This window comes from Pediculus humanus, genomic scaffold, assembly GCF_000006295.1.
Source record: "Pediculus humanus corporis 1103172108194 genomic scaffold, whole genome shotgun sequence".
Lineage (NCBI taxonomy): Eukaryota > Metazoa > Arthropoda > Insecta > Psocodea > Pediculidae > Pediculus > Pediculus humanus.
In genome coordinates this window covers 269,968-288,934 of record NW_002987764.1, presented here as the reverse complement: position 1 = coordinate 288,934, position 18,967 = coordinate 269,968, and the positions used below count along the sequence as shown (strand labels likewise).

Here is an 18,967-nt window from a genome sequence, read left to right as displayed (position 1 = left end):
TTTCGATAACTTTTGCCCGGGTAAATCACGACGACGACAACAACAACAACAACAACAACAAAAATTTAAAAAATTATTAGAGAGTGAAAATTAGTCGGGTAAATAGAATAATAATAAATATTCGAAGAAGAAAGTGAATTTTGCCATTTCATATCGAAATTGTTGAAATTTTTTATTTTATTAAATTTTAAATGGGTAGAAAAATTACCGGAAAGGTGATGTTGACCGATTGCGTGTAATGAGCCTTTAACTTTGATTATCATTATTATTATTATTACTATTATTATTATTATTGTTTTTTTTTTTTTTTTTTTTTTTTTTAATTTCCGCATTTTTAACCGCGACGTGAGATTGAAATGCACGCGCACTCACGCACTCATCCGATAGTAGAGAATATTATTAAGAATTTCTAATAGAAAAAAAAAATTTTTTTTTTTTTTTTTGTTAATTTTTCCGTTAAATATTTTTCTAAGATGGCCGTCGTCGTAGGTTTTCATAAATTTTTGTTTTTTTGTTTTCGTCTTACCGTTTATGAACATGTGTTGCCTCCATAAATGATGGTATTGCGACCATCTCGTGTTATTATCGTTTGTATCATTTTGTATTTGTAGCGCTTGTTGACCGAGAGCATGAACCAATGCGTGACCTCCGTGCTGATGGATGTTTGTTAAAACTGTCGGTGATGAATGCTGTTGGTAATCCATTTGCTGTGGCCGGTTGCCGGGTATTCGATTTAATCCAAAGTTTTCAGGCATATAAATTAATTTTTAACAGTGTGTGTGTGTGTGTAAAAAAAAAAAAAAACGATGATGACGGCGATACTAATAATGATAATAAAAAAACGAAACGAAAAAAAAAAGGAAAGGAAAGGAAAGAAAAGAAAAGAAAAGAAAAAAAAAAAATTTTTTTTTTTCTTCCTTTTTTTTCTCCTTTTTTTTTCGAACGGGAAAAAAAAAAAATTAATTACGACCGCGCACGCCTTCACTTTTTTTCTTTCTTTTCTATATCACCCGGACTCACTCCGTGTCTGTTTTACCCAAATGAAAACAAACAAAATAACAACAAACAAATTGTTAATAATAATAATAATCCTTGGTTCGATTTTTCGCGCACTCGATTTATAACCGGGAAAAAAAAAAAAAAAAAAAAAAATTTAACCGAAACGAATGACGAAAACTTAATAATAATAATAATAATAATAATTTCTTGACGTTGTCGTGGGACTAGGGAATCCGTTTTTAGCCTCCTACGCCCTCAGACAAACGTCAAGCCGCTAGTCCTATAGCACACTGATAGCGGGTAGCGAGCGCTTGAATCGTGTTAGCAGACTCACCGAGCACCGAGACCACTTTCTTCTTCACGACTTTTTTTTCTTCTTCTCCTACTCGGTCGTTTTCACAGGATGCAAACCCCACCACAAACAATCGTAATTTTTTTTTCTTCTGCTACAGTTCTCTCCTTTCTCTCTCTATCTCACTCTCTCACTCTTACTCTCTCCCTTCCCGCGCGCGCGGAATTGTTGAATCTCTTCCGTCATGTTTGTTATTTAGTTCTCGAGTAACAAAATAATAATGAACCTATAGATAGTGAAAGCTACTTTTTCATTTTCCTTTTCATTCGGCGAAATAAATTTATTTATTTATTATTTATTTTATTTTTTTTTTTTTCTCATCCACTCAGGTTATTTTTCATATGAAAATTTTCTTTTTTTTCTTTTTTTTTTGCATTTAATTTTTCCGATGCCCTTTTCCCCTCCTATTTTCATTTAATATCCGGTATTTTCGGCGTGGCATTAATTTTCAAAAAGCTTTTCTTTTTACGAACGAGTTTCGTTTCGCGTCTCTCTCTCTTTCTCATTCCACTTTCCATACCATATCGAGAATATGAATATGAACGTTTAAGAACCAGGAAAAAAAAATTTATTTATTTTTTTTTTGACAATTTTCCTAGGGCCCCTTAAGGGATACATAACAAATAAATAAATAAATAAAGTTCAAAACAAGTTTTAATAGCGTTAGGTAGGCACAACAACAACAAACAACAACGACCAACGATTTTTAATCGATTTATTAATATTTAATCGGGATATCCGTTTTTTTTTTTTAATTAATTTTTTTTTTTTTTTTATTACGCGAATGGATAAATTTATGTATTATTATCATCATTATTATTATTATTATTATCATTATCATTATTATTATTATTTTAATTTAATTAATTTGCCATTTTCCAGGAAGTTTTTTTTGTTTTTTGAGTTTTATATTAAGGGTTTTATTTTATTAATGAATACGAGATTTAAAAAAAAAAAAATTTCATTTCCGTTTCCGTTTTTATTTTTATATAAATTATTATTATTATTATTATTATTATTATTATTATTATTATTATTTTTACGACGTTTCGTTTAAAAGGATGAATGATTGTAAAAAAAAAAAAAATTTTTTTTTTTTTGAAAATCGATAAGTTATCGATATTTTTATAATCGAAAATCGATCGTATTGAGGATGATTTCGTTATGTCTTTTTTCTCGTAAGTTAAATATCGGCGTAACAATTAAGAATTTTTTTTTTTTTTACTTTAGTCATTGTTCACTTTTTCTTTTACCTTAGGCAGGCGGCGTTAAAAGAAATAAAAATGTATTAACGTATTAACCGCGTTTTTTACGTAACGTTACCACTACTTACTAGTTCCACGACTTTACGACCAACATGTGTGTGTGTGTGTGTGTTTTATTTACTTCCTTTCGTCGTCTGCTACTTACGTATTAACTTATGATAACCGACTAATTTATTTAATTAAAAAAAAAAGAAAAAAGTTAATTAATAAAACGCGATTCATCTCGCGTTTCATTTTTTTTTTTTTTATTCGGTTGGTACCAGCGATTTAATATTATTATTATTATTAGTTTATGAATACGAACATGCGCTAGAATTTTTCGGTTAGCGCTTTTGTCATCGCGTTTTTTTTTTTTTTTTTTCTATTTAATTTTAAAAAAACGAATTGAGGAAATTGTAATGAAATAACGGGATTATTAATAATAATAATAATAATAATTGTAATAAAAAAAACTTTAATTTTGCAACCGTAGCGTAAAAGTAGAAAGTACTCGAGGAAGTAAAATAAACTCGTCTACGGTTTGAATGGTTTATAAAAAAAAAAACAAAATGGCGCGGGAATTAAGGAAAAGGAATATAAGAAAATCATCAATTGATTTTTTTTTTGTTTCACGAAAGAAGATTTTTTTGAAATATTCGTTTTCGGTTTTAGATAATTAAGTAAAAATGTGTGTGTGTGTGTGTGTGTGCGTGTGCGTGTGCGTGTGTGTGTGCGTGTGCGTGAGCGTGTGCGTGAAAGCTTTTTCCAAACATACCGGAAGTGGAAAAAAAAGGAGCGGTTACGAAACTTGAACTTGGGAAGAGAAAAATTTTTTTTTTCCCCGACGATATAACGTATTCATTGTTCTTTTTTTAAATTAAAAAATTAATTTTATCATCATTATCATTATTATTGTTGTGGTTGTTGTTGTTGTTGTTCGAATACAATAAATAATAAAGTTGCTAATTCATTCATAACCATGAGAAAATTTTCGCAAGAAGAAGAAGAAGAAAAAGAAGAGGAAGAAAAATTTGCAACGTTGTGTTGACATTTTGGCAATGTAAAAATTTATTTATTTATTATTTAAAATGCGGAAGAAAGCGAGTACAAGTTGGTAACAAACAACAACTTCTTCTTATTCTTCTTCCACTGCCGCCTTCTCCGATGAAAACGAAAGTGGTTCAAACGAATCCGTCCGTCCGTCCGATCGTCCGTCTTCCTGCAACCTGACACGTCATTTTTTTCAAATGTAATTTATATGTGGATTTATAATAACGTATTTTTATTAATTTAAACGCGCCTTCGTGGATATTTTTTTATTTTCTTGATGACGTCAGTAGCCCGACCGGAAAGGGGAGGGGAGGGAGGGAACAGAAGAGAAAGGTTCTTTTTGTTGATTTAATTTACGGTTCTTTTAAAAAAAAAAATTTTTTTTTAAATTTCCATTTCATCTTCTTCCGTTTGAATTTTTTGTTTGTTTGTTTGTTTGCTTGTTTGTTGCGTTGAATTTTTCCATTCGGAAACTTTTACTTTTTAATTTAGTGATATGTTCGTAACGAGCTTCCATTTTTGGCGAAATTGGTTTTTTTTTTTTTTTTTTGTTTTCGCAAGAATTTAAATTTTTTTTTTTTGCAAAAAATCTTAAAATGGAGGAAGAAGAAATTTTTGTGAAGAAGAAGAAGAGGTGGAGAAATTTTTTTTGGGCTTGTATAAAGTTCGTTATTTGACGCATTTGAAAAACGAATAATTTGTTTTCACGTCTGGAAAATTTTTTGTTTGTACGGAAAAAGTTTTTTTTTTTTTTTTTTACACATAAACGCGATTATTCGAGAAACAAACAATCAAAGGAGACGAAGATTCAAAAAAGTGATCCGAGAAAGGATTTTAAAATAACTGGACAAAAAAGAAATATAAAATGTAGGATTTTCTTTTTCATCCGACAAACGGGCCGAAACGAAGATAAGATCGATAACAACCAAACAAACGTGGACATGATATGCAAAATACAAACCGCATCATTTTTATGAAAGTTATTATGCAACACACAAAACGTTTAAAACAGAAAAAAAAATCGTGGCACGAAAACAATTTTTAATAAAAAAATAAATTGCAAAAAGGAAAAGGAGGAAAAGAAAAAGCAGACGAAAATATGACGTTATTAAAGCCACGACGAAAGGGCGGAAGGTGGAGGGGAGGGGAAACAGAAAACAAATTAATTCAAAATTAAAACGTTGTTGTTTTCCATTGTTTTCTTTTTCTTATTCGGATTTTTTTTTTTTCAGGTAATAAAATTATTATTAAAATTTGTCTTCTGCTTAAATTGCGTGCGTGAATGCGTGAATGTAACTCTTTTGCTTGTTCCCACTCTTCGCTTTTATTATTTATGATCGTGTGTGTAAAATGTATTACGTGCGTAAATGGAGAAAAAAAAAAAAAAAAAAATTATACTTTTAAATGATGCAATCTTCATAATAGTCATTATTATTTATTTGCGGAAAAACAAAATGGAGAGATGAAAGAGAGAGAGAGAGAAAATACATAGATTTTGTCCTCATTCCCTCATTTTTTTTTTTTTTTTGTCAATTCGAGACACTCTCAATCATTTCTCTCTCTCTCTCTTTCTCTCTTATTACTTTGCATAATTTATTCGAATGTTTTTATTTTATTTACCTGTGAGATGTGACGTCATTTTTTTTCGTATTGTAAGGGGGATGTTTGAGTTTCTTTCGGAAACGCGTTAAGGTTTATTTTCTCTATGACGAAATGTGAAGAAAAGGCGGGAAAACGAATTTAAACGCGATTCATACGTTTGTAACACACTTTTTAACGACTTAATTTTAATACCGTTACGTTTTAGATATATATTTTGATTCGACGCCATTTTGTTTTGTAAATAACAAATTCCCTACCTGTCGGATTTCTTCTCGACGATGTCGGAATGTGTCCGTGAACGGGTCCCATCATCATGTGATGATGACCGACGTTTCTTCCTATAACGTGTTGACCCGGAGGAAGTGGTTTTTGCCATTGGTGGTGATGTTGTTGCCATAAGAAAGACGAACTCACTTCCTGTTGTTGCTGTTGAGCTACCCAAGATGTTAGGTAACTGGGTGTCGTCGACGTGTAATTCACCCTCACGTTGGTATCCGTTCCCATGTCTGGCGGGACTTGGTCCCGAGGCCAAGGATTCGTATCGATTTTCGTTTCACTATTTATTTCCGTTTTATAAATTTTTTTATTTTTCAAATGTATGCAACAATCGATATGAAATCGATTAATCGATATCGATTAGTATTATTATTATTGTTAGTATTTCGATACTCGCGCGCGTTAAGTAAAGAAAAAAAAAAGTTAAAAAAATTTACGGGTTAATGTTAATAATATAGAATTATCTTTATTCATTTTTGCGGTGATAAATTTTGCTGCTGTTAATAATAATAATAATGATGATGATGTTAACGATAATAATAATAATAATAATAATAATAATAGCAATAATAATAATAATAAATAAAAACTGCAACTAGAGCATTGAAATTTGTACGTGAATGCAAACAAAATTTTTTTTTTTTTTGCTAAATGAAAGGGAAAATCCGCGTAAAAATATTTTTAAACCGTAGCAAAAAAAAATTTTTTGTCGCCGTTAATGGCAAAATAAAAAAAATAATCGCGTCTAATTTAATCGATATTGCTGCCCTCGATAAATAATAATAATAATAATAATAATTTTGAAAAGTTTGACTTTACGATCCAAAAAAAATAAAATAAAAATTATTAAATTATTATTATTATTATTATTACATACTTTCGATTACATTTAGCCGCCGTGAATGATAATAATAATAATAAATGAGATTATTCGAACATTGATTGTTTGTTTGTTTGTTTGTACCGACGGTTCTCACGCGAGCGTTACCGGAAACAAATAAGAAAAAAAATTGCTTTTGTTGCTCTTACGGTTGCCGATCGCAAAAAAAAAAAAAAAACCAAAAAAATGTGTACCTGCGGAATTGTAAATTTTTTTTTTTTTTTATTTCCGGTGGTTACTCGGTAACGGAAATTGATTATTCAAACGGGTATTAATGCGGGTAAGTTTTTTTTTTTTTTAAACCGGAAATAAATATTATTATTCGTTTGCGAGTTCGTCGTTTGTTTTTTTTTTTTTTTTTTGTTATTAAAAAAAAATTATTAAAAATATCGAAAAGGTCAAAAACGAAACCGACTCGTAAACTCGTTACATTTTCCTTTCGAACGTGATTTTTTTTTCCCTTAAGGAAAAATTTAAATAATAACGTGTTTGACCGGATGTACGAGGAAGTGAAAAACGGAAATGAATTTATCGCGATGGTGATGATGATGATGATAACGGTGATGAAGATTATTATCGTTATTATTTCTCCTCCCCCCCCTACACTAGTTGAATATAATTTTTGCAAATTCGTTTAAATTTCGCGGTAAAAATTTATTTTTTGTCATTGATTAAAAAAAAAGCTATTAATAATAATAATAATAATGATAATAATAATGATAATGATAATAATGATAATGAAAATGATTATAATAATAATAATAATCATAATAAAATTAAATTTCAAAAGGTTGGATATATATTTTTTTTTTTGTTTTTTTCGCGAGAAAACGAATTTCTATGACGTCACACGTGAAATGATTTATTTTTACGCGATTAAAATTATTTATTATTATTATTATTATTATTATTATTAATTACTCATTAAAAAGGTATTAAATGAGAACTTATTTCATTTTGAGCGGATAATTTTTTTTTTTTTTTCAAGGTAATAAAAATTAATAATAAATTCGACAACGAATTAAATAATAATAATGATAATGATAATAATGATAATGTAAAATTTTCACATGAAAATTTTTTTTTTAATTTCACGTGCGCGTTCGAATTTAAAAAAAAATAAATAAATAAATAATACGACACGACAATAATTTGATTATTATTATTATTATTAATATTTTTTTTCTTTTTTTTTTGAGTGATAACAATTTTTATTTACGCTGTCGTTGTTTGTTATCAGTAGTTTTTTTTTTCTTTTTTTTTTTTTATTTACACGTTTATATATACACACGCTCGCGCACACACACACAAGAATAAAAAAAAATTTTCTTCACATCTAAGATAATATTTTAAAATTCAAAAAAAAAAAAAAAAAAATCAAATTATTGTCGGAGTTGTGATTCGTGTCGGTTAAATTTTTACGTTCACGTGTCTTTCTATCGAAAAAGGTTTGAGTTTGAGTACCTTGAAAAGGCTTTTAAGGTACATCAAAACACCAAAAAAAAAAAAAAAATGAATTTTCCTCGTGTGACTTTTCAATAGTTTTAACAAATTTATCAGGTATGAAAAATTACGCGCGTAAATTTATTTATTTTTAACTATGCGATTTCCTTATCGTAACGTTTGATAAAAACTATAACTTTTAAATTTCGGGCGCGAATGAGAAAATTTTTTTTTTAATTATCATTATCATTATTATTATTATTATTACTATTACTATCATTATTATTATTATTATTATTATTATTATTATTATTATTATTATTACATTCGTTTGGGTGTTTTAATTTAAGATGAAAAAAAAAAAAATTTTTCAAATGGACAACGCAACGAATAATGTAACGATGACGGTGATTACAACAAAGAATATTTTTTAATGTTATGATGATGATGATGATGATAATGATGATGATGATATAATTAAAAACGGGGTTCGCCTTTTAGAAAAAAAAAAAAAAATATTTCACCCGATTACAAAATTATTATTATTATCATCATCATCATCATTATAACGAACGGATAAATGTTTCTTTCGACACATTTTATTAAGAATGTAAATGTAAAAAAAAAAAAAATAATAATAATAATAGTAATAACGTTAAAACACCGGAAACGAATTTGTTTTTTTTTTTTTGTCGTCTGCTTTTTTTGATCGCAGTTTAATTTAAAAAAAAAAAAAAAAACTTATCATTACGTTTATTATCACTCGAAACGTTTTTTTTTTTTTTTTTTTTTTTTTTAGTTAACATCATGACGACGATTAAATAATATAAATAATTACTTTTTTATTAAAACGATGATCCGTAGCAAAAAAAACTATTATTATTATTATTATTACTTTTTTCCCCGAAACAAAAGAAAACAAAGCGAAAAAAAAATTGACATTTTCAAACTGTCGCCCGATAAAAACTGAAATAATTTTTGTTAAAAGAGAATTCTTCTTTGGCCACGAGGCTGAGAGCGTGAAGAATAAACGGGGGATTTCAGACTTAAGTCAAAGCAACGTGACCGGTTATCAACACGTGAGCGAGATGAGCTTTTCAATATTTTTTATTTTAACAAGAGAAGAAATCAATAATAATAATAATTATAATAATAATAATAATAATAATTTAATTATTTTTCTTTCGATACATACGCGTTAGGATAAATACGAATTGTTTAAACAACAACAACAAATTGTTTCGAATCGATCGAATCGTTTAAAAAAATTTTTTTACAAATAAATAAATAATAATAATAATAATGAAAAGGACACGGAAATTAATTATAAACAAGGAAGATGAAAAACAAATCGATAAAAAGTCACGTGGTTTATTCCAAAAAAAAAAAATCAGATATTTATATATATATATATATATATATAAAGTATGAAGACAAAAGAATAATAATAATAATGTTGAATATGGAAAGAAAAGGAAAAGAAAAGAATAAAAGGAATGGGAGAGAGAGAAAGAGAGAGATAGAAAAGGGAAGGAAAAAAGCTTAGAGATGAAAAAGATGGTGTAAAGGTAAGAAGGAAGAGAAAGAGGAATATAATCACGTGGCACATGGCGTGGAATGTGTACAAACACACACACACACACACTTTCACATGCTCAAGGCAATCATGGTAACAACAGATTCAATCACGTGTTTTAACTTATTGAGAAGAGAAAAAATTAATAATAATGATAATAATAATTTCGTTTTATTATTATTATTATTATTATTTATAAATAAGTATTATTACGGGAGAAAGGTTGCGTTTATAATTTAAGGAACGATTGAAAATTATTTCAAATCGATCCAATTTATATCATCTACGTGAATCTACTACTACTACTACTACTACCACCTTCTTACGTGTAACGTAATACGAGGATGTCGTTATGTTATTATTATTATTATTATTATTATTATTATTTCTTTTCCCTCCCAATTTTTCTTACTAAAGTGACGACCTTCATTTTTCTTTTTTTTTTTGTATAATATAAATTTTAAAAAGGATTTTTATTTCTGTCAAGAAAAAAATTGTTTTACTTCCGTTTTTTTTTTTTCGAATATTTTTCATTCGTACGATTTATATTGATTTGGTTTTTTTATCATTCGAATTTATGGTTAACAAAATAATTTTAATAATAATAATGATTATGATAATGATAAAATTTAAATTTGATGTTAAAATTTGTCGTTAGTCGAAGAAAGAAAGAGAAAGGGAGAGAGAGAGAGAAAGGGGACATTAGGAAAGAGAGAGAGAGAGAGAAAGAGGGCATTAAGAGAGAGAGAGAGAGAGAGAGAAAGAGGGGATTAAGAGAGAGAGAGAGACAGGGCATTAAGACAAAGGGGGAGAGGGCATTGAGAGAGGGAAAGAGAGAGAGGGCATTGAGAGAGAGAGAGAGAGAGAGAGAGACATTGGACAGGTAAAATTTTATTTAATTTTTGACTGCGATATTTTACATTTTTACTTTTTTTTTTCGACTCGAATTTTCCACATTTGTATTTTTTTTTTTTTTTTTTTAACTTTTCGACCGGAAGTCTATCATTTTCAAATGCAGTGAAACCTTATTATTAGTTTTACTCCCCGGACGGGGTAAAAAAAAAAAAAAAAAAGAAAAGAAAAATTGTAATTCGATACGACGAGGAAATTCTTCTTTATTTTTTTGAAAGGTTTCTCGAAAATTTTTTTTTTTTTTTAAATTTTTTTCCTTCACGTCAACGACGCCTTTTTCCATTATTATTATTATTATTATTATTATTATTCTTTATTATTCACTAAAGAATTGTATTAATAATAATAATTATAAAAATTTTTACAAATTAATTTTTTTTTAAACACAGCGCATAAAACTTTTAATCGGAAACATAAGCAAAATTTAAAAATAATTATTTTGAAAAAAAAAAAATGGCGGGAATCGATAATCGTGTTTTTTATTTGTAATTTTAACAAAATTTAAATTTAATACTATTTATTATTATTAATATTATTATTATCACTGTGATTATTATTTACGGTAAAAAAAAAATGAAATGAGTATTCATAAAAAATTTATTTTAAACGTACCAGCTTTAGTTTTGTTTTAATAAACTCTAAGAATGACAGTGATAATGATGATAATAATAATAATAATAATAATAATAACACATTTCGTTGCAGGTCATTTGATTAATTTCAGAGAGAGAAAAAAAAAAAAAATTTAACATTCATTTATTATATTTTCCGTTTTCGAGAATTTAACCGCTCAATGAATTTTTTTAAAGAAATTTATATGGATTTGATTTAAAAAAATATTGATTTAAAATTTAAATTTTTTATTTGTTTATAATGTTGAGAATTTAAATAATAATGAGATTGATGATGATGATGATGATGATGATGACGACGCACGCACACACACACGCATTTACACGAATGCATATACGCATATGTGTACGCACGTCACGTACTACTCATCATCATCACTTGGACAATATCGAGTAAAAAAAAAAAAAAAAATTAATAAGTTGGCATAAATTTTTGTATATTTTATTTATTTGCGATGAAAACTTATTGATGACGTAGGTCGTCGAACGTATAATAATAATAATAATAATGATATTGCATTGGTTTAAGGGAGTGATGACGAAATCTTGGGTAAAAACTTTTTTTTTCAGCCGAATGGAATGTTGTGGAAGGATCGATGAAAGGATTCTGTAGCACACGATATCGATAACGGGTATGAAAATGATAATGATGATGATGATAGGTAAAAACTATCGCAAAAAAAAAATTAACATCATCATCATCATCATCGTCATGTGAGCGTACCTCGCGAATGATTTAATTTAAAATTTAAAAATATTTTAATATTGACGACGGGTAATAAAGTGATGATGATATTACGTCACGTCGATGACGACAAACTCCACAAATATATTAATAATAATAATTTATACGTAAACCGCAGCAAAAAAAAAAAAAAAAAATTCGTCGTCGTCTGCAATATTTAATTTAATTTTATTAAAAAAAAAAAACATTAGTCAGTTGCAAATGTTTATTAATATTATTTAAATGCGTGTGTGTGTTTGTTTGTTTGTTTGCCAACAACAACAACACGATCTCGATAATTTATTAAAAAACTAAATTGTTGTTTTTTTTTATTTATTTCAGGTACGTTGGAAAATTTAATGCATACAAAAAAAAAAAGTACAAATAAACGAAGAACAAGATGACGACGTCCTTGAAGTACGAAAGACAAAATAAAAAAGAAAAAATGGACTCACCTAATATTGGAAAGAGAAGATTTCTATCATCGAACATGGTTCTAAATCCGGATTCGTGTGAAGGTAAGAAATCAACATCACTATCGCACATATTATATACCGGAAAAAAAGGTGAGGGAGAGTTTACCCAAAAAAAAAAAAAAAAATGACGATGATGATGATAAAAAGTGGCACGGAATAGAAAAAAAAAACCACCACCGCCACCACCACCACTTGTTTGTGTGTGTGAGCGAACGTATGTGCCCCCGTATTTGTGTGGGGACCTTTCCGCGTACACCTTATCAAACCCGGGGAACGTAATCGAATGCGTCGATGTCGTCGCGTGTGCGTTCAATTCAACAACTTTTAATTAGAAAACATGGCGGAAGGAAGGATTCATTAAATCCGCTTTTGATCAAGGTTTTCTTTTACTTTACCCACTGTAAAAGTAAATCACTTTTCGATCGTTTGTTTGTTTGTTTGTTTGTTATTATATATTTAGATCGAAACGTTCAGAAAGTTGTTGTTGTTGTGAAACTTAAAGAATAAAAATCTCCATCGTTATAATTACAACGTGACACTTTTGTGTATGAGTGAGTGAGTTTTTTCTCTTCTTAACTTTATTTAGAACAGGTTTTCAAGTATTTGAACGTTTATTTAATCAAGTCATCATCATCATCATCATCATCATTATTATTATTATTGTTTGAAAATTATTAAAATGAATTTGATACAGAACGATGCAAAGTGTTATTATGAAAAAAAAAAAAAAATTTTTTTCGTATAGAATATTCGTTTGTTGTAAAAGGATTACGAAATAACCCCAAGGTGAGGGAGGGGAGGGGAGGTGGTTGGTTTGTTTGTTTTGTCGAAAATGTTGTTTGTCCATTTTGTTTTGTTTTTTTATACGGTAGTTTTATCGTATCGTAAAATTATATACTTTTCCAGTCGTTATTTTTATATAACAGGCGGCGATGTAGTTTGTTGAAATGATGATGATGATAATTTTTCCAGAAGAAAATAAGGGTGAAGGGAACGTCGTTTAATAAAATCCATTGTTTTGTCTTATCGAATGTTATCCCCTTTGTCCGACCGAATGGTTTTTTTTTCTCCAGAAAATGAAAAGAAACGAATAAAAATTCATGACCTGGCCGTATAAACAATGCAAAGTTTTTTTTTTTAAACGACAAATTTATGCGTTTAATATACAATGGACATTGTATCATCGTCTTCGTCATAGTCGAAAGGTTTGGAAAACTCTTCGGGGATGCGGGGGGGGGGAAGAGGGAAACAAATTTAATATTTTTTATTATTTTTTTCTTTATTGTTACGCCGATATTTCGTAAATAAAAATGAATTATCCCTTTTTTTTAAAAAAAAAAAAAAAGTAAGAGAATGTTTAAAAGGGCACTTTAAATAATGAAAAAAAAAAAAAAATAATAATAATAATAAAAAGGAATCCTTCATATATGTATATATATTTTGCATTTAATAAAATTAATGGAAGCCATTTGCATTTTTATAAAATAAATAAATAAATAATAAATAAACAACACGACGTGTTATAATAAATGGAATTTTGCGGGGGAAAGTTCGAACTAATTTAAAACAGTTTAGAATTAGTTGTTTTTATTTCCGTTAGATGTCGGTGTAAAGGAAAAAAAATTTAACGGAAAAATTATGGTTTCGTTGGTGGTGGTGATAATTGATAATGGTTTGATAAAAAAAAAAAGCTGTTTATCACGGCAAAAAATAAATAATAATATTAATAATAATAATAAATGATTTCGATCGTTATTTACGTACGTACGTATAATTGAACTGAGTTTTTTTTTTTTCTATTTATTTCGGCTATTTTTTTTTAAAGCTAATGACACGTTTATTACTAATAAAGACTCACACCGCGTACGCATCGTGTTATAAAAATTACATATAATGGTTGTAATTTAAATTTGAAAAGAGTAATTTCGAATTGGATTAGATTTTTGACGGTAAAAAAAAAATCCCCCTGACACGACCTCTTTAAACATATTAATCCTTTTAAAATATTTTCGACTCAATAATAATAATAATAATAATGATAAGAATTTTTTTTTTTATGGCGAAAATTTCAATTTTTTTTTTTTTTTTACAGATGATGCCATTGTCGTGTGGTGATAACAATAAAATGAAAAGCAATCTACGTTGATCGTTTGGATTTTACTTATTAAATTTTACCCCTGGTTCATTTAAGGATTCTATTACGTAATCGCAGAGACGAAGGAGTGATAAGAAGGCAATGATAAGAGAAAAATATCAATTTAGATATGGAAGGCGAGGTATAAAAATGATTGTTTGCCGCCGAATTACTACTATCAAACGTAAACAAAAGAGTGGTCACGTGACTGTTTTGAAAAACAACCAATGAGAGTGAGGCTCACGCTCGCTGAGTTCCCCTACCTCGCCGGTTCCAGTGAAATCCACGGATTTTGCTTGTTTGTATCGAACAAACAAAAATTAATCGAGTCGTTTGTGTCGTCGTTGATGGTCGTAAAGTCGATGTCATTTTGTTTTTTGTGTTTTGTTTTCTAACGTCTTAAATCGTTTACGTCGTTTGGGGGGGGCGGGTGGGTCACATCATCATCAGGTTTTTTTTTTTTTTAAATTATTTTTATGCCGTGTGTGATGTTATAAAAATAAAATGAAAGATTTTGGTAAAATGATACAAGATCAAAAACCCAACAACGGAAATGACGTTAAATGTGCGGAAATAAAAACTTTACCGACAGGTACGAACGGTTACATTGACAGACCGAAAGTGTTTAAAATCGGTGAATACAACAGAGCGACGGCGAGTTTCGAAATGAATAATAATAATAATGATAATTGTAAGGATGAATTAAAAAAACCGGATACCAAAGGAAAATTTGATGTCACATCCGACAGCGGACATTGTAATTATTTTAAAAGTTCTTTTGCGAGATCGATGGTTGTGAATAATAATAAGAACAACAGCAACAACAACAACAACGCGGGCAAATGCAAATCAATGGATTTTCCTTTACAAAAAAGAAACGGTTACGAAAATAAAAAAAATGACGTAAGAAGAAGAAGAATGTACGGGACGACAGAAGAAGATGAAGACAGAGAAGAAGATGATAGAAATTTAAAACAATCAAACGGATATTCGGATGGCCTTTGGTCAATGCCTGGAAAAGAAGTAAGTTAATAAGTTATTGTTTTTTTCGAAACGGGGGTAGGGGGAGGATATTCTTTCTTCTGGACGGTTGATTCTCGTACCTGAAATCTTTCTTTCACGCGTCGCGTACTTTTTTTTTTTTTTTTTTTTGTTTGTTTCTTTCGAATCCGTGACTCACTCACCTGAGCGGATATTAAGTTTTTACGGTTTGATTGCCAGGTGGTATAATTTCCGTCCAAAAAAAAATTTTAGAATCTTTGTTTGGCAAAATTCACAATTTTGCAATTTCCTTTTTCAAAAAAAAAAGATTATTTTCAGTTCAGCGACAATAAAAAGACAAAACAAAGGAAAATTTTTTAAGATAATGAGAAGGTTTTTTTTTTTTAACGGTTCGACGATTTTCAAGTTTTGCCAACCTGGACGATGCTACGTCATGCTAATGCCAAAAATTTTCCTTTTTTTTCCTTTGTGGCCTATTCTCGAATTATATTTAAATCAGGTGAATCGTTTTCGATAATAGTATTAAAATGTTTATGCTCGTTACGTCACATTTACAATTTTTGGTTATTTTTAATTTCGTCTTTTTTTTTTTCATCTCATCTCTCCGTAAATTATCCATTGTTGCCAACAGTTTTTTTTTTTTTTTTTTTTTTTTCATAACAAAGCCAAAAATAATTTACTTTCTTTAATAAAATCAATGGATTTTTTTTTTTTCTTTGTTTCGAGTTTGCGTTGTTGTTTCCGTTGAAAAAAAAAATGTTTTTGGTTGTTAAGGTTCGGGTATCCAAAACAAAAAATTTTTCATCACGGGGGGGGGGGGGAAGAAACAACAATAATATTATCGTTAGTTGTTGACCTGTTGTGTGTGCAATGACGGTGAGAAGCCCCCTAATTGTAATTGTTAAACCTGTTTTTTTTTTTTTTTAAGGGGAGTATTGAAAACTTTCGTAAGCCATCCGTAACATTATAATGGGTTCTTCTAGACCCTAACGTGCCTTTCACAGGCACACATACACGCACGGATATCCAAAACCCTTTTTTTCATTCATTCAAAATCTGTCGGATGTTTTTAATTGTTTTTAATATAATTTTCTCTCTCTCTCTCTCTTTTCAAAAACTATGGAGTGTTTGTTTGATGAGGTGATGTGTGATTGATTGACTCCACTTTTTCTCATCCTTTTATATTTTAAATAACGAGAATGGATAGAAAATGAAAATTTAGTTGTTAAGTCACGATTATGTATTTAAAAAAAAAAAATATGTAAAATACTTTCATTTATACGTTTTGCATCACTGCGTGTATGCGTGTGTGTGCGTGCGAGTGCGTATGAATCCCATTAACATTTGTGCACACGATTGCAACCAACCAGCCAACCTCTAACTCCTCTCTTTTCAAGGTTAACCAAAAGCCAATGATTGATCATTTCTTATTAATGAGAAAGGAAAGAAGAAAAGAAATGAAAAGTTTTATGAAAACAACTCATCTGCTTCCACGTTTTTTTTTTTTTTTTTTTTTTTTCATTGTTATTTTAATCCGTGGAAAACGCAAACCGAAAATAAAACCAAAATTTTTTTTGTCTTTTTTAATTGGTCTCTTGTCGTACCTGATTTTTTCTTTTTTGTCGGGGAACTAGGAAACATGACCTTGAACCAATCACGTTAACAATAATAATAAGAACGACACGTGTATAAGGATAAAATAAAAATTTACCTGAAATATTTGGGACGTGTATAGAAGAAAGGAGTCAGTTTATAAATTGTTGCAATTTTTTTTTTTAATGTCAATAATAATGATAATAATAGTCGATAATTTTTCAATACTTCCTTCGTTTTTTTTTGTTTTTTTTTATTGATTTGGCATGTTGTGTTATTAAAGGTCATTATCAAAGTCGCTATATTTAAGTATGAGAAAATTAAAATTTTTTTTTTTTTATTTTTTAAAGGTTGGCAAAACTTGATAAATAAAAAAATAAATAAATAATTTTTTATTATCTCTCATAAGTTAATTAAAATAAACACGAGTGTGTGTGTGTTTTTACGTATCGTTATCTTTTCGAATGTTTTTTCTATGTTTTGTTTTTAAAATTACCCTTTTTAAAATTATGTTTATTTATATTTAATTTTCCAATATTCTCTTAAGTATGTTGAAAAAACATAAACATAAACAATGTACTTGTCGATAAAACAATCGAAACATTATATAAATTTATCAAGAGCATGTTGGGAAGTGGATTGGATGGCAAAACGCGTATGATAAACATTAAAAACATTTAACGCGTCGTTCTATGGGGTACAAATGATTAGTCGTCTGCTGTTTACGCGTGCAAAAAATAATAATAATGATAATAAATCGAATTGTGATTCGGAATGGGGGTTGGAAAATTAAACAAACAAGAAGACTACCCTACAAGAAAATTTTTTTTGTTTATAAATAAAAACAAATTCACTCACTCGTATTATTCAATATCGATCACGTGATTGTACAAACGCTATGATATCGATTATCATTATCTCTCATTATTTTTTAGTCGAATCAACGACGTTTGTAATTAGTAAGATTTTTTTTTTTAAAACAATGAACTAGCAGAAGAGAAAAAAATAATTCACGTCCAAAATAACCTTTTGACCTACGTAACTCATTATTATTATTATTATTATTATTATTATTATTATTGTTACAGAATTGGGATTTGAGAAGAGCTCAACCGGTTGAAATAAGAGATGATGTGTCCACAGCCGGATCATTACTAAGCGAACAACATCAAAGCAATAAGGTAAGAAAAACAAATGATAATAATAATAATAGTTATTTTTTTTCTCTCCAAAATATCGAAATCGAAATATTACGCTCGGTAAAAGTTTTTAAATATTATTCGATGGTAATGAACCTTTCGATGATGATGATGATACTGACGCACGTAGTGTATTGACTGACAATGAAACGTGTGACCGTACAACAAATGAGGAAACCACGACCGGAAGTTAACACGTTATTAATACCTTCTTTCATTTATTATCATTATTATTATTACTTTCGTCGCGTTTGTTTCGTCTTCTTTTCGTATCGATTATTTGTTTTTTGTATCGTCGATCGATCGATCGATTGTATTGTGAACTGTCGTTTCGTGATGTCATTTAAACGTCATCAATTTTTTTCTCGTGTTTGTTTTTTTTCCTCCCCCTTTACCCCCTCCTTCCAAAAAGGGGGCATTGATAAACCTTTAAAAGAGTTCTTTTGTTTTGGTTATATTGTTGACACGTTCTTTCTCTCTCTCTCTCTCTCTCTCTCTCTCTCTCTCTCACGGAATCTGCAACGTTTTTTGACGAACGTTTCAAGGTTTCAAAGATTAGAATAATAATAATAATAGTAATAATAATGATAATAATTTAGGAAATTTTAAATGAAATAAGAATTCGTCGAGTGTGTGTGTGTGTGTGTGAATAATCAATTTTAAAATGGTTGAATATTAATTGATATGTGATTTTGTTTAACCCGGTAAAATAATTCATTAAATGACCATCAAATTCACGCGGGTAAGGAAACACGAAAGTATTACTTTTTACTTTTTTTATTACGTAATAATTTTTTTTTGTTATCGTACATTCGCAGGATTAAAAACGTCGCACTTTTAATATTTAGTTCAGGGATTTTATCGTTGAGGCCA

The 18,967-nt window shown here is 28.8% G+C and overlaps 3 protein-coding genes across 3 annotated transcripts; 1 reads left to right on the top strand and 2 right to left on the bottom strand.

Annotated features, from left to right (window-relative positions):
• Positions 1–368: 368 nt before the first annotated feature.
• Positions 369–755, bottom strand: Phum_PHUM426160 (uncharacterized protein; the record flags this gene model as incomplete). Its single annotated transcript, XM_002429234.1, has 2 exons — positions 369–409; positions 527–755. 2 exons carry the CDS (start codon positions 753–755, stop codon positions 369–371), a joined length of 270 nt encoding a protein of 89 aa, XP_002429279.1.
• Positions 756–5,280: 4,525 nt separating this feature from the next.
• On the bottom strand, positions 5,281–5,751 carry Phum_PHUM426150 (uncharacterized protein; the record flags this gene model as incomplete). The annotated part of the gene is made up of 2 exons (XM_002429233.1): positions 5,281–5,348; positions 5,505–5,751. The coding sequence occupies 2 exons, from the start codon at positions 5,749–5,751 to the stop codon at positions 5,281–5,283; spliced, it is 315 nt and encodes a 104-aa protein (XP_002429278.1).
• Positions 5,752–14,804: 9,053 nt separating this feature from the next.
• On the top strand, positions 14,805–15,819 carry Phum_PHUM426140 (uncharacterized protein; the record flags this gene model as incomplete). Its single annotated transcript, XM_002429232.1, has 2 exons — positions 14,805–15,323; positions 15,709–15,819. The coding sequence occupies 2 exons, from the start codon at positions 14,805–14,807 to the stop codon at positions 15,817–15,819; spliced, it is 630 nt and encodes a 209-aa protein (XP_002429277.1).
• Positions 15,820–18,967: the final 3,148 nt, after the last annotated feature.